This window comes from Pinus tabuliformis, chromosome 3_2, assembly GCF_031772625.1.
Source record: "Pinus tabuliformis cultivar Carrire ecotype Pingquan chromosome 3_2, CPIR1, whole genome shotgun sequence".
In the NCBI taxonomy this organism is placed as follows: domain Eukaryota; kingdom Viridiplantae; phylum Streptophyta; class Pinopsida; order Pinales; family Pinaceae; genus Pinus; species Pinus tabuliformis.
In genome coordinates, this window is record NC_142302.1 from 984940669 (window position 1) to 984963406 (window position 22738).

Sequence of the window (22738 nt, forward strand, 5' to 3'; positions counted from 1 at the left end):
TTTTCCCGCATTGGGTTTTTCCGAGGACATTTGTCCAAAAATAACAGTGTCTATTGTGTTGTATTTTCTTTCTGCATAATATTTAATTAAGTGAAGGCTGCAATAGTATTTACTTCGATATTTACCGTAGCACACAATAAATAACTTATATGGATTAACAAGTAGGAGAAGTAACATTAGTTTGCTGTTGCGGAATTTTCACAAGCAGCACCCCTGTCTCAATATGGAAACAAATTGAGAAAATCCAAAAACACTTGATCATGAGCAAGTTCAAAATAAAAAATTCAGTACCTTATGAGATAATGTTGAGTGAAACAGGAGCAACTCCCATCGAAGCAATTGCTATGGTGCGACTCATAAGATATCTAAAAGAATTGAGCAAATGGGAGCAAGTAGATGGCCTAATGATATCTTCAATGAAGGCACGAGTGAAAGAAAAAAAACATGGATGAAACAAAACTACACATGGATGCAAAAATGGAATATCTACCTCAATGCTTGTCCACAAATAACAAGGAGCTAAAGAGTTTTGTTATGGAGAAGTTTCATAAAAGGGTATGGGGAAAAGAGCTGGGTAGAAAGAAGAAGTACTACATTGAGGAATTCAACCCTACGTGTGATCTACAACAAAAATAGTTCATTGGAGTTAGCACTTTGTGGAGGGCAAAGGTTTATTGCTCAATTAAGGACCAACTTGCATCAACTTCGGTGTGAAACATGACGGTGGAAAAAACCTAAAGAAGCTTGGGAAGAACAAGTGTGTACATTTTGCATGTGTAGGACAATGGACTCATAAAAACATTTCATTTTGGAATGTGATGCATTCAAAGACATCAGAGAAAATTATGGGAATATGTTAGCATTAGTTTCTTGGCATTGTCTTTTGAGCGAGGGGATTGTTGAAAGGTTCGACCACCTTATCATCAATTTGAATAAGAAAAAGATTAAACTGCAAAAAGTGAAAAACAAAAAATCTAATAATTTCATAGACTATTTTTAATCTCATAAACCTTAAAATATCATTTCATTGCATTCCTTGTTATAAGGATAATATTTTTTAATCTCATTAAAAATTAAAATAAAATTAAAATAATTTCTTTCTCATTTCATTAGCGAACCAATCTTAATTCAAATTTTCTAAGATTCACTAAAAATTAAATTACGAGGACAGGAAGCATCCAACCGTATTAACGTTTAACGCCGTCATCACATCATCGTCTACAGTACGGCACCGTTAGGTAGTACTCCCTGTCCAAAGGTGGGTCCCACACTCACGTCCGAGATTTGCTCACAGCGGTGAAGACGGCGTGTTTACTCATTCACAGTTAACAACTGATTTTCAAATGCAAAGGACGATTTAAAATTCTAGTTAATTTCAAGAGTGTGGCTAAAATAAAATTATTTTTGCTCGCTTTTTCGTCCAGTCAGCATTAATTTCAGACCAGTGTTATTTTCGCTATCCGATGGCAGGGGTCCCCATTGGTCGTGGTTGGCGCAGGAAAGCCGTCAGATGGACCCAAGTGGAGCGATGTTTAGACTGGTTTTCATGATGGCGATGCAGGCAGTTGAAGTGTAATCAAGAGGGTGGAATATGCAGGGTAATGGGGGATCGGTGTGACAGGAACATCGGGCATCCATTTTTACTGATAATATTGCGGAAGGAAAGCTTGAAGAAATCCATGAGGGCTGCAACGGATTTGCCGCTTCGAGCTGATTCAGACCATGTGCGATCTGCCTTGTGCCGTGGAGTGTCCTGTCTCGGATCGAGAAATCCATGTGTTCAGGGTTCGATTCTGCCTGAGGCTCGACATCTTTAAAAACTCGTGGCAGCATTGTCGGATCGAGGTACGCAACTCCGTTCTTGGTGTTCATTCCGGTTTCCATGGCGATACCTGCAAGATTTGCTTCTAGGTCTGTGAGTTTCCTGCAATGCGTTTTGAGTTCGACTGCTTTGTGGTTCGAATCCCGCGACGGAATCCTTTGTGTGTGGATAGTGGAAGGCGCACAGCCTTTTTGTCGCACAAAAGACAAAGATCACGTTAATTTCTAGGAGTACTGCCTGCCTTCGGTCCGGAGCTCGTCTGTGAAGTTCTATATTCTGAAATCGATAAATTCGCCGGAAATGCTCATGAAGTCGGTTTTTTCAGTCATTTGAACTTCTTCCTGAAGCCTGAATTTCGATAAATCGGCTGAAATGCTCTTAAAGTTAGCTTTCTAGTTATTTGTATATCGTCCTGAATCCGCAAATTTGAGAAGTTGTGCGTCATTGTTTCCAAATTTTGGTACAAGTCCTCTTCGTGAACCTCTGTTCATCGTAATTTGTAACATCGACTACAAAGATCGATAGTTTTCCTGTCAATGCATTGTAATTAATCTCCTCTTCAACAAAGAGTTTCGTTAGCGCACTGTAAATAAGCTACTCCGTTGGTTAATGCTACTAAGTAGCGTAAAGTTGAGGCATAAATGTTTCAAATGAATCCTCTTTGTTGCATTTCTCCTGTATCCCTCGAAAGGGATAAAGGAAGTCCGTCCGTTAGCGGAACAAAAGCATCTAAACCGCCTGCTCCTTTGGAAGCGAACGGATCTGGCAAGTCTCTGAAGATTTCAAGTCCGGCATTGAGCAGAAGCCCGTCAAATAATGCCGCTAATAATCACGTAAACCAGGTTGACGAGATATCTGTTGCTCAGCCGAATGGCGGGAGGTCGCCTTATTCGGCAGGTATTTGAAAAAGCTCTTTGCAAAATTTGTTCTCTTTCATTTTAATCAATTTAATAAAATAAAATTTAAATTTGTTCAGTGCGACCGAAGATTGAAGCTTCTTCCAAAGCTTCCAAAGGCTTCCAAGAGACGAGCAAGGTGAGCACCAGCGTTGCGGGGATCTTGTATAAATGGGTGAATTACGGCAAAGGATGGAAGTCCCGTTGGTTTGTTCTTCATCATGGAGTTCTGTCCTACTACAAAATCCATGGCCCCGATAAGATTGCCGTTAATGAAGAGACCGAGAAAGGGATACGTGTTATTGGAGAGGAATCTTTGAAGGTCATAAAGAAGTCTAAGTATGGTCGTGCTGGTTCAAAGGAGAGAAAACCATTTGGAGAGATTCATCTCAAGGTAAATTCCAGCTTACATGCATTCTGCTTCATAATGCTCAAAATTTCATCATTTTAGTGTTAATTTTAGTTGGAGCTTTTTATAATTCGTATAATTTCAGTTGCTGCGTAGGACACACTTATGATGATTACAATAAATGGTCAACGAGATTCGGAAAGCCATAGACAGAGACGCATACTAAAGCGGAGAATTTCAGATACCCCAATTTTCGCTGTCGATTTTATTTCATCTCCTAGTCAGGTAGCATTTTCTAGAATCTTCTGTAGGCTCCTTTCTCTTAGTGGAAACCCATCACCCCTGCTTAGTCCCACTCCCACCTTGGTGTCCCTACCCTCTAACAAGTCTATTAACAAGCTATTGGAATGAAACACTAACGAGAGTGGTTACCATGCGGAAGACACAGGCATGCTAATCCATATTGATATATAAAACGTTTCAAGTTTGACAAAACTGAATGTCAAGTTAGAGATGAAATTTGAAGTTATCGCTTTTTGCCCTCGTGCAGGAGGAAAATGGCTAATAGCTTTCTATGCCAAGGGAACAGTGTATGCTCAACATACAGCGCAGCAAACTTTGGTGGGACACACAGACCACGAAGAACTTGAAACATTGATTTGTGCATAGAGTAGGATTTCATGTTCTGGGATTTGGCACAGTATTGTGTTTTCATTTGCATCATTTTAAAACAGGAAATGGGAGAATAGATTTCCATGCCAAGGAAAGAGTCTATGCTCAACATACAGCGCAGAAAACTTTGGCGGGACACGTAGACCATGAAGATCTTGAAACATTGATTTGTGCATAGACTAGCATTTCATGTCCTGGGGTTTCACACAGTATTGCATTTTCGGTTTGCATTGTTTTAAAACAGGAAAATGGCGAATAGATTTCCATCCCAAGGAAAGTGTATGCTCAACATACAGCGCAGCAAACTGTGGTGGACGAATAGGCCATGAAGAGCTTGAAAAATTGATTGTGCATAGACTAGCATTGCATTTGCTGGGGTTTGATACAGTATTGCGTTTTCATTGTGCATCATTTTAAAACTTTTTTGGTGGTTCACTTATTACATGGTTATATCCATTAAACCTTGCGACAATAATAGAGAAAAGAAATTGAAAATTTGGCAGATTCCATGAACTTGTTTTATAAGTCCATCAAATGCTTGATCTCAAGGATAATAGAGGACTGCAAATGTTGTTGTTCTAGTGCTAAACTGCATTCCTATGGGCGTATCTGGGCTAATACCTGTTACTAGATTTCCAGTTGTATGGGTTGACTTGTTACACGAAGAGCAGGCTATTAGGCCCAAAAGTTGGAGAATTAATTATTGGCAGTAATTTTATATCACGAAAGAGAGATTTTTACTTATATATAAATCCTCCATCCAGAGAGCACCTTGTACATTCTTGCCTAGGTTTAGTCTCGGAAACAGGACTTCTCGCCTCCATCCTATCAGAGTTTTCCAACATTACATGCTAAAAGCCAGATAAAAAAAACCTGATATATACATAGATTTTGCATAATTTTTTCACTAGATTTTTAGATGTAATCCTGGAACATAAACAGATTAAAAACATATCTTAAGCTTCGATGTCTGAATTGTGTGCTGGGCTGGAAAATCAGGGCCTTCATGCTGACTTGACCTTTCCTATTGGAGGTGCTTTCTCTTCAATGTACATAGGGGTTGAGATTGAAAGCTTTATTCGTGATAATTTCCTGTTAACTTTGAATTTTCTTCTTTAAAGCTTCATTGATGCAGCGGAGCATAGATTATCCGGTGAAGCAATGGCCTTTCCCATATAGAGTGCATGATAACTGGGGTTTTGTTCCTCTTTTTATTGTTGTGGAAAACCAACCAAAGCATAACCTTTTCTTCAAAGAGGGCATGGTAACTGGAGTTTGTTCCTCCTTTTCTTGTTCTTGAAAACAAACCAAAGCATAGCCTTTTGTCTTGTTGTCTTCGTCTTTGTCTATGATCAATTTTTTATAATTGGCTTTTTGCTAATAAGTGTGGCAATTACATCTCTTAGCATAAATAGTTACTATTATTCTACCCTCTACCCATTGTATATGTAGAATGTTTTTCGTCAATCTTCGAGTAGTAAAATTTGGTTTTCATTGTATATTTGTGTTTTTCTATTAATGTTATCTTTCATTTTATTCTCAACATAATCCAAATCAAATTATGGTTAGTCTTTCTTGATAGGAATGTTTCTTTTTAAAAAGGGATGTCATTGAAGTCTTAAGGATTTAAGGGGTTTTTCTTCTTAAGTTTTGTTTTATAAGACATGCTTAAGCTTAATGGAAAAAAAACTGTCATCTTGAAATAAAAGGTAAACAAATTATTTTGATTATTAATAAGTCATAAAATATTGTTGGGGAGGGGAAGAAAGCCCCAAATGCATTGTAGTTAATGAGGCAACCTATGATGACAAGAACAAGGAAGAACTTGCAATAGCTGTGTTATATTGTTCCATATGTGTAAGATGCAAGAACACTTGTCAAAATGTATGTGATCCAGGTGGATGTTGGTGGCCACCTGCCTATCCCACTTGGACCCCCATAACTGTCTCTTTTAGTTTTTCAGTTTTCTTAATTGTAGCACACTTTACTATTTTTGGCAGTTTTTCGGGTCTTGAAGTTCAGAGCCGTTTTGAGGCCCTAAACGACGTTTTTTGGGAAAACTAGGACCAACATGGGTCATCGACCGATGTTGGTCACTCAAAAGTTGTAGTCCTTGAATAGATCTTTCTAACGAGGTATTGTGCTCGTCAAACAAAGATTGCATGCCAAAGTTACGAGCTCGGGAAGTTGATATACCAATTTACCCAAACGGGTCCCATAGTTTGGCTCTTCATCTCTTAGGGTTAGGTTTTTGGATGTTTAGGGTTTTCCATTGTTTCTCAATAATAAATAGGGCTTTGAGCCTCATTGTAACACAGTTCAGAGGCATGTAGCCACCACATCTCTTCTCAGAGATAAGCTACCATTGCCTGAGTTAGTTTATTTCCATTGTTGTTTGTAAGCATATTTCAGTATTTTACATTAATGAAATGAAGTATTTCTGTTGCATCTTTGTATTTATGGTTATCTTTGTAATTTGTTGCATTCCTGTTTAAATCCAGATCAGTGGTATTAGAGCGGTATGCTCTTTCTTTGTTTTTTCTTTGCATGTCCCCAACGAGGTCGGGATATAAGGAGTTAGAGCTCGGTCTGGCTGAACCTTTGCAAGATCAGCCTTGCAAATCCCGACGACCTCCCATGACGGATGAAAAGAAAGACGAGGGGGCAGGAGATCCTATCAAAATCTTGCTCGAAGAAGCCCTCGAGCGACAAAGGAACGCGATGATGGACAACTTTGCCCAGAGCCTTTAGCGGCTACCCAGGGGCCACACGTCCACTTCCAACAGCTACTCTAGAAACGCCACACCCTTTAAGGTACAAGTTAACTTTGAAATCCCCATATTTGAGGGTTAGATAGATGCAAATGCCATAGATAAATGGTTGAATATGCTAGAAGGGTATTTTTCTGTTCATGATTTTTCCAGCTGGGAAAAGATTACTTTCGCTCTTCTCAAAGCCGCCCCCCATGTCAAGGACTGGTGGGAAACCTACTGCGAGCAGAAGGATGAAATTACGGCCTCACTGTTTTCAGCCGCACCCACTTGGAATTCATTCCGGGATGCCATCAAGGAGCAGTACTACCCTGTCGGGAGCTATGAGGATAAATACATAAAGTGGACCATGTTGCGGCAGGGAAGGGACCAAGACGTGCCGGAGTTTACCAATATTTTTCATACCCTTCGCACAAAGTTGGGTATCAAGGATTCTGAGCGGCATTTGGTACTCAAATACTGCGGCTGCCTACACAGGTACATCCAGGACGAGATGGAGTTCTTGGACATCTCCTCGCTCGGCACGACGTACTGATACACTGTCAAGATTGAGCAGAAGTTTAAACAGAAGAAGCGAGACTTTGGATCCACGAATTCGAAGCAAGGGAAAGGCTTCCCCAAACTGTAGAACTAAGGACAAAGCCAAGACGGTGTGACCCAAGACAACCTGTCGAAGCCGCAAGAAAAGAACAACACCACGAAGTCAAAGAAGGACACAGGAAAGTGGTGTGAGTTCCATAAGATCCCCACTCATAACACAAGTGAGTGTCGAGCCAAGTAGTCGTTGGTGGCTGAGTTGAAGGCTTCAGAATCAAATGCATGTTCCGACCTTGAGTCAGAACCCGAAAAGAGGAATGACAAAGGGAAGCAGATCATTGATGCAGAGCCTAGAGCCACCGTTGCCACCACCAAGATCCAGAAGAATGAGCTCGAAGATCCAAAGGAGGGGAGCGTCTTTTCCACTCACAAATGTGGGTGAAGGGTTCGCCGCTGCAATTCATTGTCAACAGTGGCAGCCAAAAGAACCTCATTTCAGCAGAGGTCGTGAAGCGTCTGGGCCTATTGACCATACCACACTCGCAACCGTACAATATCAGGTGGCTTCACCAAGGACGAGATCTCCGAGTTCGCTAGCAGTGTTGCCTTCCCTACAACATCAAGCGCTTCACAGATGAAGTATTGTGTGATGTTGCACCTCTTGATGTTTGTGATGTATTATTAGGCCAACCATACTTGTGAAAGCGACATGCTGTGTATGAGTCAAGGCCTCGCGGTGTTATTATTTCTTTGGGTAATTCATTATATAGGATACCAAAGGTAGCCCCACCTACTGCCACCTCTTTGATCTCTGCTAAGAAATAGAGTAAGATCATCTCCCAGACTAGGAAATTCATTTTTTTTTTCTGGTTCGCTCTCAAAGTTAGGGAAAGATCGTAGCCACATCCATGGCCCTCGGGAAGGGTTCCTCCACGCAGCAAAAGCAGGTGGATACAGTCATGAAAGAAGACATGAACATCTTCTCCTCACCCACAGGGGTACCGTTGCACTGTCAGGTCAAGCATTCGTTCGATTTGACTCCCGGAGCACCTCTACCCAATGTGTCGATATATTGTCGCTCCATTGTGGAAAATGCCAAGTACAAGCAGTGACATGATCGACATCGGGTGTCACACAAGTTTCAGGTGGGCAACAAAGTCTGGTTGCATCTGCAAAAAGAACACCTTACAAGAGCCCATTGGAAGCTCAGACAACTCTGATAAGGTCCTTACAACATTACCAAGGCTGTGGGAAACAATGCTTTGGAGCACAACATTCCCCCATCCCTTGGCTTGCACCAAGTGTTCAATGTGGATCGCCCTCGACCATGCTTCCCACCATTACTGGACACATCAGAGATTGCAGAACATCTCTCCAGGGACCAAGTTCAGCAGAAGTTTCCCCATCTCATGGAGGCACTCAATGCAATGGGGACCATTGCTTCCTAAGGGGGGAGGAATGACTCAGGTGGATGTTGGTGGCCACCTGCCTATCCCACTTGAACCCCCACAACTGTCTCTTTCAGTTTTTCAGTTTCCTTAATTGTAGCACAATTTACTATTTTTGGCAATTTTTTGGGCCCTGAACTTCCGGAGCCGTTTCGAGGCCTTAAATGACGGTTTTTGGGGTCCTCGGATAGATATTTCTAACGAGGTATTATGCACGTCAAACGGAGATTGTATGCCAAAGTTACGACCCTAGGAAGTTGATGTACCAATTTACCCAAACGCGGCCCATAGTTTTGTGCTTCATCTCCAAGGGTTAGGTTTTTGGATGTTTAGGGTTTTCCATTGCTTCTCAATAATAAATAGGCCTTTGAACTTCATTGTAACACAGTTCAGAGGTATGTAGCTGCCACATCTCTTCTCAGAGATAAGCTACCATCGTCCGAGCTAGTTTATTTCCATTTCTGTTTGTAAGCATATTTCAGTATTTTACATTAATGAAATGAAGTATTATTTCTGTTGCATCTCAATATTTATGGTTATCTTTGTAATTTATTGCGTTCCTATTTAAATCCGGATTAGTGTGAGATAAGACAAAGGCCATGTATGAGACTTCTAATGCAACTAGGCTTCTTTGTCTAAGAAAATAATTGTACAATTTGAGGATGGATGATGAAGATGCAATCACAAATGATCCATTCATACTAAAAAACATAAGGGATCGGTTGGTTGCCATGGGAGACACGATTGAAAATAGGGGTTTCATTGTCGTAACACAGAATATGCCTCATTCATTCTACTGTTGAAAGAGGATGTAGCTTGTTATGTGAAGTCTTGATAAATCTACCGATACAATATGTGAGAGTCTAGATAATGTAAGGAGCCTTTGCCTACTACAAACATTGGCTAATGTTTGCACGAAATTGGGACGCCATTAGCATGGGGTTCACTTGGAGTGCTTGATGTTCAATTAAGGCACCCTCTTGCAGTAAAACAAGTTCTTTAGATAGCTGACTTGTTTTAGTACTGAATTTTCTATACATGGGAGAAAGAAATATGATCGAAATTTCTTTTTACCTCGAGAGCTAGTTTTATAATTGGAATTGAATATAAATTCTCAATATTGCATTTTTGATTTTCCTAGTCCATCAATTGTTTGGAATATCGACATAACTTAAGTGTTTTAAATTTAAACCGCTATCTATCGTTGTTTTCATCAACAGCCACAAAGCATAAAATTCAGTTCTTTTATTAGTCCTTTGTCCAACAACATATTTTAGTAACAAGTAATGGGATGACTCAAAGAAAGTATAGCCCCTGCTCCACACATACTTGGGGTTCCTTGTCAAACCCCATCGAACAAAGTTGGTGCCTTCTCACAATCAATGCTAAGCTCCTTTAAAATTCTATGAACCTCTTTGAGTGGTTTCCAGCTATCTTCAAAAGATACCCTAATTTTAAATGAGCAGTGACAAAACAAGATCTTGAAAAATCATTTGGTTTCTCGAGACCCAAATTTCATAAATGACAAAACAGGTCTCTCTATCACTCAATAATATAGACTATCAACCAAAGACCATTCCAAATAGTTCTAGTAACATAGCAAGTAACAAACAGATGGTCCACTGTTTCCTCATTGGCTTTATATAGTATGCATCTTCCCAGGCCACACGAATTTCCCTTTTGTCCACTATCCCAACTTAAGATTTATTGATCAATGCCAGCTGAAGGAATTGTTTACAAGTACTTTCCAATTAATGACATACCATTATCTATAATGGTCACTTAATCTCATGTGACCTTTATTACATCTTAAAGTCACTTTTTTAAACATGGAATCTTAATATTAGTCTTGGAGTGTTAATATTCCACCACCTGCCCTTAACACACCAAAATACCACTTTTCAACTATCTAACCCTCTTTATGTCAAAGATTCAAAATCTTACAAAGATGATCATAGTATTATAAATTACCATATACTTCCTTTTTAGCAGCTTATCATTCCAAATCCGAAAACTTGTGTGGTGTTTCATTGGACTGTTGTATCCTCCATTTTGAAGGCAGATTCAACTAAATCCACCTAGGCAATCAACTTGCCATCTCTTCTCACTGAAGATGGATTTCATGGAAACCAACTAAATAATTTGATTACCATCTATTTTTCTTCAAGGTATGGTTGAATTTACCTTGACAGGTGGAGTATTCTAATAACCTTGCTGGAAATTTATGTGAGCTATTGATATTTAAAAAATAGATGATCTTTTTATTTTTTTTAAATGTTTAAAAGTAATCACCGTCTTCCTCATTTATTTCCTCTTCTTTAGATACCAAGTTGTATTGCTACTTTTTACCCTTATTCTCCCTTTAAGTACATAATTTCCCATATTTAATGTCTGAAGCACTATGCCTTGAATTCCCACCATAAAACAATGTCCTTTTGTTAAGTGTTGCTATGGCCTTTTGTTTTTCATGATTTATTATTTCCTTTGCTAAAGAAAACCTTTCTTTCATCTCTTTTATCAATATACCAACTAACTTTATCATTATACCAACTAGTTTCCTTCTCCACAAGAGGTGAAACCATAGTTTCTTGACACTGATGGAATAATATCGAGTTTAAATACAATGTTAATATTTTTCTTCATCTCCTTTATCATTATTCCAACTAATTACCTTCTTCATAATAGGTGAAACCATAGCTTCTAGAGACACTGGTGGAATATTATCGAGTTTAAATACAATGTTAATATGGTTTGGGGGAAATATAGTATTCTCAATTTGAAGAGTAAATTCTCTCTCTGCCAAGGAAAAATTGATTGGGCAAACTTTATTCTTGGTTTCTAACTTTCTATTGCTTTGTACATATCATGCTTTGTTTTCCTAGGGAAAAAATTATTTACAGATCTATAAATTGAGTGTTTGAGATGGGTCTGTGTTGTATGATAGCACAAGTTCAAATTCTTTAATGTAATTCTTTTTTTTTTGGCAATCCTCTGTCTTCTAATTTAGGTGCAGGTATTTTTAGGTATGGTCATGTTTCTGTTCTTTATATTTCCTTTTTTGTTCTTTCCAAATTTATAAGAATCAGAATTGGTTTTCCCCAAATTACGTACTAAATCTAACTTGCCAAAAAATTGGTTGAATAAAAATATAAAAAATATTCAAATTTTAATATAAAAAATATTTATCCATTTACATAAATTTAACCATTATACACCAAATATGTGAAGTGTTCTCATTTACGTGCCCTGTGAACATGTAAATAGCAAAATACATCGTATAGTTCTTGAGATATATAAATTTAGAGTTTTGAGAGTAGATAAACGTTAAGGCTCTAAATGGCCTTTAGAGTCTAAAAATCACCATACTATAATCAAATGTGTACATAGTTCATTGAAGTTTGGCTCATTAGGTTAGCTCAACTAAGTCTATGAATCTAAAGATTGTTTTATCTTGGTGGCTTCAACAACTACCAACATTTGCATTTTAGAGTGGTTGAGACCATTGTGCATTATATAGGTTTGAATCGATGGGCATCTGCTCATCCTGTTCTTGTCCTATGTTTCAACCTTAGAACCGCATTATTCCCATTTCGAGAGGTGGAGGAGGAAGGGGTTTAGGTTCTTGTTTTATGTGTATGTTAAAATGTTGAAAGAATTGTTAAGCGTGCTTAATGTCGAGGAACAAATCAGTTTTCTATCTTCCCCATGCAAGGTCCAGTGGGTTTGACTCCATCACCAAACATCCTAAGGTACTCTTTGAGTTTTAATGTTAAAATTTAAGTTAAATGTTGACATTTATCTTTACTTATATTTTATTTCCATTAACTTTAAGAACTAATATTAAATGCCAAATACTGGAAATGAGGTTAATTAACTGACTTGACTAAGTCAAAGGTGTTCGAAGAATAAGGTGAAGATTTTTCGATGAAGGGATGATGAAAGGTTTTTTGTTTCTCCTTTTTTTGGGTCCCTTATCAGGTTTTTTTGACAGGTTTTTACTTGAACTAGCTAGTTCATGGTGTTTGAATTGGTTGGTTCAAGCCGATGTAACGAAAAAATTGGTCCTAATTGACTACATCTTGATAACATTGGTTCTTTCGAACATCTTCCTTTTTGTGTGGGCCCCTACATTCTTGTTTTAATCAAGTGGTTTCTTTGATTGGCCATGGGTCTCCTTCATTGGGTTCTCTTTGGATGTTCTCCTTTCTTCTTTTGGGGGTTAAAGCTATGTTTTAGGATTGTGTATGGTCTTTGTTATTTGTAGACAAAAGTTTCATTTGTATGATTATTCTTCTCTTGCATTTTGATTGCATACCTTCTGCATAGATTTTTTGTTTTTTTCTTTTAATATATTTATTAATCTGCTACAAAATTTGGAATGTTTGTGCTCCTTGATGACTCAGTTGTTTGGTTCAACCTTTCTTTGTCTTAAGGTGTATGCTTAAGTTACTGGTCTCTTGGCATGCTTCTTGTTCTTTGTTGTCTGTTGCATCATACATTGATTTTGGGTATGGCACCATGCTTCTTTTTTCTAGATTTCTTTTCTCGGCACAAGATCTAGTTTTAGTGTGAACACCAACTTTATTTCCATCTCCAACGGGCCTTGGCATTCTCCCATGGCTCTTGCATGAAGGCTCCCTCGCACTTGCACCTTTTTCCTTTTATGTCTTCTTTTAGAAAAATATGTAATGTTGTTAGCTTTTTAGCTAGACATTTAGTTATTTGTCTCTTTTGCTTTTAGTAGTGATCTAGAAGTTTCTTTTGCACTTCCACATTCTATTTACAGTGTACACTGGATGTACATATTTTAGTTTCATTGACCCACAAAGTACAAGAGTTAATGCAACATAAAAAGTGAGTCATGTCCAATATAAAAGCCATCAGGTATATCACATTAGGTATCTTCTTCAAACTTCACACTAGCTTATGACTTTATGCAATTTGCTAAGCTTTGGTAAACCCTATTAGGTGTACCCAATGTTTTAAAACTCCGACTCCGACGTCGACTTGGTCGAGTGTCGACTCCGACTCGATATCAACTCAGTCGTTGTAAAAAATACATTAATTAATTTGTTTATTATTTTTTATTTTTTATAAAGAAACATAATTTTATAGAGTTTCATTCATGTTTCCAAACACGCAACATTAGAATATAGATAGAAGACAACATATGATCAAAGTAGGCTCATGAATATATCCATTATATCAAAATGGCACCCAGTGCACTGTCCAATACATACATGATGATGATATAGAGATCAAAACAAAAACACATAACCAAGGAGGCTAGAAATGGCGTTATCCTCCAAAATAGATTGTAAGTCATCAAGGAACTAATACAAGGGTCCAAGAGTGTTCCTCACTCCAAGAAAGTCCCAAAGTGCATGTGTACATCTTCAAAAGGTGCATCCTCCACCATGATGTCATCTAGGAGAGACCCTATGTCACCCTTTTAAAGCATGTGAGTGACATGGCACCCGTAAGGGTAAGCATTGTCATCAAAGAGGGATGTGCTAGCCCTCCTAAGTCATCTCAATGATAACCATCCTCATATGTGCTTTGGAAGAAGGCACCATCCACCAAAACAGGGTCAAGGCCAGCCAAGGGGCATCTTCAGTCCATTTGGGCATATCATCAAATAGTCCAATGTCCAAGCTTTTAAGTTTAGTGTTTTAGCATTTGGAGGCTCATCAAGGGGTGTAGCATCATGTGGAATCAACTCAAGGCTCGATGCTCATCTTTGGAGGCCCAAGGTTGGGGCCACAAAGTTAGGTTTTCTTTAAGAAAGGGGAAAAGAACCTATTGGAAGGTTTTGAAGAAGAATGAAGCTATCCCTTAAGGAATCTCTACTACATATGTGATACCACCTAAACAAACCTCTCAAGATCAAGCGAGATAAACTTATTTAGGGACAAAAAACCATTAAAGTATCATAGTGAAAACTTTGGAGTCCCCCAAAAGCAAAAAAATAAAAATAAAATCGTTGTTTTTTAGTTCACGGGCCACTGTCATCCAACCCGGCCGAGTAGGCTCGGACTCGGCCGAGTTGGTCGGGTTATGACCGAGCCGGCCGGGTTATGACTGAGCCGACTGAGTTGTCTAACAACTCGGCCGACTCGGTAATAACCCGACCGGCCGAACCGGTTCACTGGCCGAGTCAACCCGGTGAGGCCTTGACTCGGACCAACTCGGCCGAGTCGGTTCCGAGCCAACCGAATCTTAAAACACTGGGTGTACCAATGCCTAGAAAGGGGAGTATTTCCCAAGAAACCAATCAAGGTGTAAGTGCAAATCACAACGGTATTACTTGGGGTTTACTTCACGGGAATGGTGTCATTCACGTGCAATGTTACATAAGTTACTCATTTTCGTGAGTGCCTTTGTAGAGGGAGCACTTATGCATTGAGTTACTATTTCCCTGACATAGTGTTTTACTACCCCTTTTCTTGCCTTTTCCTTGTATTCTTTATTTTTCTTTACAAGGCCCTTTTGCTTGTATATGCATTTCATTGCATAGGGGTTGGGATAATTTAACTCAATCCTTTAGTTATGCATTTCATTGCATGAGGCTTGGGGCAATGACCTCATAGCGAGGGGGTAGAGTTCAAGCCCACTTTGGTTTTTGATTTATCATTAATATCTTTATCCTTTTCATTTCACTATTGGACTTTGAAATTCAGATCATGTTCTTTCACTCTCTTCTTTTTATACAATTACATCAACCTTAGGTAACGAAACCCCTTCTTCTCATGGGATTATGAAGTACAAATCTTCATGGGGTCCATGTAATAGACAACCCAAAAGAAAGGACAATGGAAAAGGGAATAGATGGAGTATGTTAGATATGAAAAGGCAGAGGCATGTTACCCTTATCAAGGTCCCTCAAGAACCCCTCTTCCCAAGAGTAGCAACACTTGACCAGAAGATCAATGATGACCACCAAGGTCAAATAAGGAAAAAGACATAACTTTCGAGCATCATGATTTACTATCTAATTTGATCCATGATCCCTACTTTCATGCCAAATACATTGAACATAAACACTTAGTATGGAGCAATGGACAAATGTACCTCATATGTGCCAGGCACTAATATTGTCAAATGAGTGAGATGAGCATGATGTAAAAGGCATATGTGGGTTGTTGTTTGTGGAGATTGTTGGATATCATCATTAGGACCATTATCTATGATTTAGATCATAGAAAAAAATCTCCTCTAATTACCATTAGAAGTGAGGGGGTAACATTTGGCTCTAACATGGGGACATGTGCTCACCATAGAGCACATGATAACCTCAACATCTTTGAAACTCCAAGACTTTCACTCTGGATCAATCTAAAAATACTTGCTAAATTGTAACATGAAACTATTACTAAAGACAAGCACGAGGATACAAGCCCGCTCCTAGCATAGGAAAGTATAAAAATGCGGAAACATCCTTTCTTTTATAGCGGAAACATCCTTTCTTTTATAGCGGAAACATCCTTTCACACACACACACACACATATAAGAGACTAAATTAAATGAATGCATGTATACAATAAATAACTGTAATCAAACAAAGGAGGGTATCCCATAGGAGAATTTTTTTTTCCCATCATCTCTTCCAGCTGGCATCTAGCAATGCCTGACAGCCACACCGATGATGATGTGCCATTAATATCTTCGCCACTTGCATCAGTCATATGTTTCCTCACTCGCTTGGCAAGAGCACATGTTGGAAGTGTTACCTCTGTGAAGGCTCCTCATCTGGTGTAATCTTTGTGGAGCTTCACTGTTGTGATTCTAATCGATGCCTTCTCTGTGCGCTTCCCTTTTGCCCTTGCAGGAATATTTCTTTATAATGTGTTCACTGTGTGTTCTTTTTCCACTGCTTCTACGCGCAAGCATGAATGAGAGGGCCTCTCCTCTTTGTGTATGCGTGAAAGAGTTGTGCTCTCTTTTTTATTGCCTATGCATATCGGTTCTGTTGTCGCACAGATTGTCACGACAACGCTCAGACCGGGGGCTGTCACCCTGATCCCCGATCTCTCCGTTTAAGCTTGTCTCCTGCGGCTAAGGGGGGTAGACTCTATAGGAAAAAGGATGACCAACTGTGAATCAGTTGGTTTGGGAGACACGAAAGGAAACCAACACTAGATAGATCTTATTGAATTAATACACCAGTGCCTTCTGGAGTTAATGTTTAAAAGATTAATTATCAGATGCTGCAGAAATATAAACCATGTAGAGCAATCATTTATCATCAAAGCTTAACTTTTACCAGATACGAGATAATCAATAAAAACCTTTCAAAAGATAAAGTGCTTTAAACAATCACGTAAGATGCTAGCCAGACATTACATTCATATAGTTAATCTTCGAATGAACATTTAAGCATGATAAACATTAATTCCCACGTCAAAATTTTAGCCTTAGCAGAATAGATAAAACATAAAAAATTCCTGAGCCAAGACTGAAATTGGCAAAATACTTTCAAAAATATGTTTTTATGTTTTTCAAAGAAAATTAAAGACTAAATCAAAAATTCTAAACAAAACTAAACTAAAAGGAACATTTTTATTATTATTATTATTATTTTTAATTTAAATCAAACAACTAACTAAATCTAAAATCCAAATTTTAAACTAAAAAAAGGAAAAAAAGAAATTTTTTATGCCTTTTTATATTTTATATTTTTTATGATTTTTTATTTTTGAAAAAATTTTAAATTTAAAATGAAACAAAATTTACCATCCAAATAAAGTCTAATTTAAAACAAAAATCGATTTTGATATTTTTTATAAAGATTCAAAATTAAAAAAAAAATAGAAATAAATTCTTAAACTAAACTTAAATCTAAATCTAAACTAAAAATCTATTAAAAAATAAAAGAAATGAAAATGAGCTAAAGCTTATACGAATTAAACTAAGCCTGACGTTAAAATAAAATTTCAAACCTATATATCAAAGAAACAAAAAATCTGAAGGTTTTTATTTTAAAATTTTATAAACTTAAATGAAATAAAAGAAACCTACGCTAGCTCCCATTCATGAGACAAAATGAAATCGAAAATTAAGCCAAGATAGCTTTACCGCTCAACGCAAAGAAAAAGACCTACGCTAAACTATAACCTAGATGTAATAAAGCCAAAGTCTCAAATCGCATTTACGCTGAATCAAAAAACGACTGCAACAGCGCACCAAACGTATTACCTGGCTCGTGAGAAAAAGGCGTGATCTCTTACAGTTCGATAGCAGACTTTGACGACAGTTTGCAATGCAGGTTGAAGGCTCGATGAGCAGATAGACGCAGCAGATTTTAAACACTTCAACGCACAGAATATATCACCTGGCCCGAAAAAATACAACAGTATAGCCCATGCATGTATAAACAAGGGAAATCGAACGATTTTGGGCGTGCTGATTCCGCAGGTATGTGAAGTAACTGCGCGCGGGAGGTATGGAGCTTGGCAAATGGACGCAGCAGAGAGACAATAGCTAGTGAGGAAGCCGCGGTTCAGGCGTGGATGGGCGCAGGTCTGGCGTGGATAAAAAGAGAAAATGGTGGAGCGGGTGCAACGTGAATGAAGAGTTGGACTGCTGTAGGTGGAGTTTTGCGTGGAGAATATTGAGGAGATGCAGCGTGGAGGCGCTTATGAAAACCAACGTTGCAAGTAAACCAAAAATTTGATGTGCACTGTAGGGATGACTGCGTATAAGAGAAGACACAGGTTTGCTGGCGGATTCGGCACGTTTGTAGAACAGCAACCCAGAAACCCTTGAAGGAGCTTAAAATAAAATAAAAAATAAAAATTTAAGTTTGCCCTACTTCAGATTTAATTGATAAAAACCCCAAAATTTCTCCAGGTCTGAGACAAACACCCCTGCCAAAGCTATTTTCTGGGGCCAGATCTGGCTTCACAATTTTTTTTTTTTATCAGACCTGCAACCTGCAATGGGAAAACAAGCACCCGGAGAATATATGCAAATATTGAAACTAAAACCCTGCAAACTGGTCCAAAATTACAAAATTATAGCTCTACAATAGCCAGATTTGTCAGTTATCATCAATAATATTTTCAGAACTTCAGATTTGCTATGAAATGCTTTAGAAATCTCCCATGCAAATCAGAAAACAAACTTAAATAATAAACCCAGGATCGAAACTGGCTGGGCTCTGCAAGAGAGTGCTTGCGGGAGTTGGCTGGTTCAGCCGAGAACTTCCCCAAACGCCCACTGATCTTCTTCAATAAGGGTTTCCTGCACAGCTCACTTCAACCATCAATAAAGAGAGAAAAACAGTACTAGATCTCAGATGCAATGGAGATACCTGCCATTATTTCAGAAATCCTAATACCATTCAAACCCTAGCAAGTGAACAAGATACCTGTGCTCAGCAATACTCTACAATAAGCTGTTACTAATGGCTGAAAATGAAAATATGCAGAAAATAAAATAGCTCACAGCACTTCCAGAGAGTAACACCAGCAAGATTTCAACCCCAAAGTCTTTCTTTATTAGCACCAGAAAAAGTTTACAAGAGAGCTTCTTCAGCACAAGACTCACAGATCGAATGATCTCAATTTATTCTCAAATGACCCCTAGCACGCTATTTAAAGGAAAAAAATTCCCAACAGCTAGTTCGAGTGATCCACGTCAAAATGATCTCTACCGCCGATGAGGATCAAGATATCTCTTAATCTCATCCGTCGAATTTTTAATGCTTTAAAAAATTGAAATTCTGCATTTATTTACTCAAAATATTATTATTTTATTATTTTTAGGTTTTTACTTTATTTTATTATTTTTATTTATTATTATTATTTTTTTTAAATTTTTATTATTATTATTATTATTATTTTATTTATTTATTTTTATAATTTTATAATTTTTAATTTATTTTTAAATGGATCCTTGAACTTAGCCTTTGGAAAAATCACCTAAGACCTAGGACTTAGGACTTATGAGGGGATTAAAACATTTTCTAACCCTCAAGACACTTTACATCATGACTTTTACAACTTTACATCTCAAGGGGGAGAACCCATTTGACATAGACCCTCATAAACCACCCAGTTCTGCGACACAACTATAATCTAGCAGATTAACACACTAGGATTCTCCTAAGATTCTAATGACAAAATCCATTCCGGCTTTGGGGTTAGGCTGAAGGAAAACTCTGTTGATCATGGATCGGTGAGACGAAAAACCTTCCGGAACGTAGGTTATCACTAGAAAATTAGGTCCACCTAGGCAATTTACATACATGACTCATATCTGCTAAGATTATTTACAATTCACACATGCAGACTGGGTTTACAACATAGCTTGATCAAGCTGTCGATGACTGTCAAATGGCATGGACATGTCGATCAAGCGCTACCCTTTTTGCAAAGAAAAGGGGGTGTAGTGCTATGGGTAGTTGACACGTAGTGGTCAACATCTGGCTCTACTTAGGGACACGTTGCTGCACTGTAGGAATGTGAGAATCCAGAATCTGCACCCATGCAACACAAAAAAAAAATAAGTAGCGTCCATTCAAACATCATCATATAACATCTAAGCACATAAAAGATAGAAGCTCTTTATTTATTAACAAGGAAAGTAAATCTAATCCTAAATCAGAAATAAAATGCTGAAATAACAAGGAGTAGGGATAGAAATACAATACAAAGGATGCCCTATGGCATCAGATATCATCTTTGAAGAACAACTTGAGCATTTGGCCATTCGCAAGTAGATCAAGTGGTTCACCATCCAATCTACTCAAATGGAATGAGTTTGGTCCAGCTACGTCTCGAATGATATATGGTCCCAGCCACAAACTGTCGAACTTCTTATGTTTTCCTGGTTTTTCATTCTTGGGTCCCAAAGTAGTACCATATCTCCCACCTGCAAAGATCTAGATCGAGAGAATTTATCAAAGCTTTTCTTAATGTTAGATTGATTTTTACATATAGCATCAAAAGCTGTTCTACGAGCTTCATCTAACTCCACAATCTGATCTATCCTATTCTGAACAACATCTTTATTAGTAGAAAATTTTTGGAGGAGCTGATAAGCTGGCAATTTGAGGTGCACAGTTAAAGTTACATCCAAACCATAAACTAATTCAAAGGGAGATTTACCAGTAGCTTTCTTCTTAGTGATTCTATCTGCCCATAAAACATACTTGATTTCGCTGTCCCATGATCTCTTATTATCTCCTACTATCTTCTTGATAATGGTTATGAGATTCTTGTTACTTGATTCAGCCAGACCATTACCTTGAGGATAGTAATTTGACGAATGAGATAAGACAATGCCATACTTGAAACAAAAAGATGAAAACTCTAAGGAACTAAAAGCTTTGGCATTGTCAGTAGTGACCTTAGCAGGGACACCAAAACTAGTAATGATATTATTTTCAATGAAATCTATAATAATCTTTTCAGTGGCATTCTTAGCAGGAATGGCTTCAACCCATTTAGTGAAATAATCCGTAGCAGTCAAAATCCATGAGTAGCCATTGCTAGAATTTTCATGGAACTTCCCTATGAAGTCCAGACCCTAATGCTGAAAAGGTGCCTCTACAATGACAGGTTGTAGGGGCAGGGCAGCAAGCTTCTGTTTCCCAGTGAATAGTTGACAGGCTTGACAGGCTCTAACAAACTTGTGCACATTAGAAAAGATTGAAGGCCAATAATAGCCAGCTCTCAGGATTTTGTGGGCGGTAGTTCTAACAGCATAATGACCACCACAAAATCCTGAATGAAACTTAGAGATTAATTTCTTGGACTGAACATCATCAACACACCTAAGCACTATGCCTTCAGGATTTCTCCACCCAAGGCCATCCTTCATAAGGCAATACTTAGTGGCTTTTAGTCTAAGAGCCCTTCTCTTATGAGCAACTAAATGGTTAGGACATGCAAGATTCATCAAGTAATAAACTATGTCCTTGTACCACTCATGCTCTCCTAATCTTTGCAACTCCGGCGAAGATAGATCGCTAAGACAAAACAAACCAAGAGTCTTTTTGTTACCTTCAGTCAACATCTGAGCCAAACCTTGGCCTTTGACTAGCTTGGTGGGTCTGATTTCTAAATCATATTCTTGTATTTTAGTAACCCACCTAGCACGAGTCCCTAAGCAATCAGTTTGAGTTAATATATCTTTAACAGCAGAATGTGGGATGAAAGCAATGATTTTAGAATAACCCACATAAGTTTTGAAGTGCCTAAGAGACTTGACCAAGGCATAAGCCTGCTTTTCCATGGTATTGTACTTCAATTCGAAATTTTGAAGTGCTCTACTCATGAAAGCGATAGGCTGCTCGTGACCATCTTTATTCTTTTGTAGCAGGACACCAGCAATGGTATCTTCGGAAGCGAAAGAAAAAATCATGAAATCCTTGGAATAATCGGGACTAACTAAGACAGGAGCTCTTGCAATAGCGCATTTGATTTCTTGAAAAGCCTTTTTGCTGTCTTCTTGCCAAACAAATTTTGCATCTTTCTTTAGAAGACTTTGAATAGGCTTAGCTATTTCTGCGTAATTTGGAATAAACCTTCTAATAAAATTTATCTTTCCAAGGAAAGACTGAAGGGATTTAAGATTATGAGGGAGAGGAATCTTTTGGATTGCTTCAATTCTTTCAGGATCAATCTTGATTCCTTCCTTAGAAATGATATGGCCAAGTAATTTCCCTTCCGTTACTCCAAAAACAGACTTAGCTGGATTCAAAGAAATCCCGTATTCTCTGCATCTATCGAAAACCTGCCTAAGATGATTTACATGACTGATACCATCTTTAGAAAAAACAGTAAGATCATCTTGATAAATTTCAATAAATTTCCCGATTAACCCTTTGAAGGCATAATCCATAGCCCTTTGGAATGTAGCCCCAACGTTTGTTAATCCAAACGACATTTTGATGTATTCAAAAGTACCCCATGGTGTGGTGAATGTGGTTTTATGACGATCTTCCTTTTTAACCCATACCTGATTGTACCCAGAAAAACCATCTAGCAACAACATCATTCCAGAACCGGTTACTCTTTGCAACAAAGTTTCCATGTTTGGCAAAGGGTAATTATTTTTTTTGCATGCTAGATTAAGGTTTCGAAAATCGACACACAGCCTTATCGTACAATTCTTTTTCGTAACAATCACCAGATTTGAACACCATGTTGAATGCCTTGTTTGAGCGATAATTCCTGCTGCAGGCATTTTCGCAAGCTCTTTCTGAACGAAGGGGGCTAATTTAGGATTAATTTGC

General features: G+C 38.1%; 1 protein-coding gene across 1 annotated transcript in view; it reads left to right on the plus strand.

The window, feature by feature from the left end:
- Positions 1-1417: 1417 nt before the first annotated feature.
- LOC149183915 (oxysterol-binding protein-related protein 1B-like) overlaps positions 1418-22738 on the plus strand; it is a 298066-nt gene continuing 276745 nt past the window's right edge. The window contains exons 1-2 of the mRNA XM_089417310.1: positions 1418-2719; positions 2799-3112. Of these exons, the coding sequence (XP_089273436.1) occupies positions 2464-2719; positions 2799-3112 (570 nt within the window). The 5' untranslated portion in view covers positions 1418-2463. The remainder of the gene's footprint in view (positions 2720-2798; positions 3113-22738) is intronic.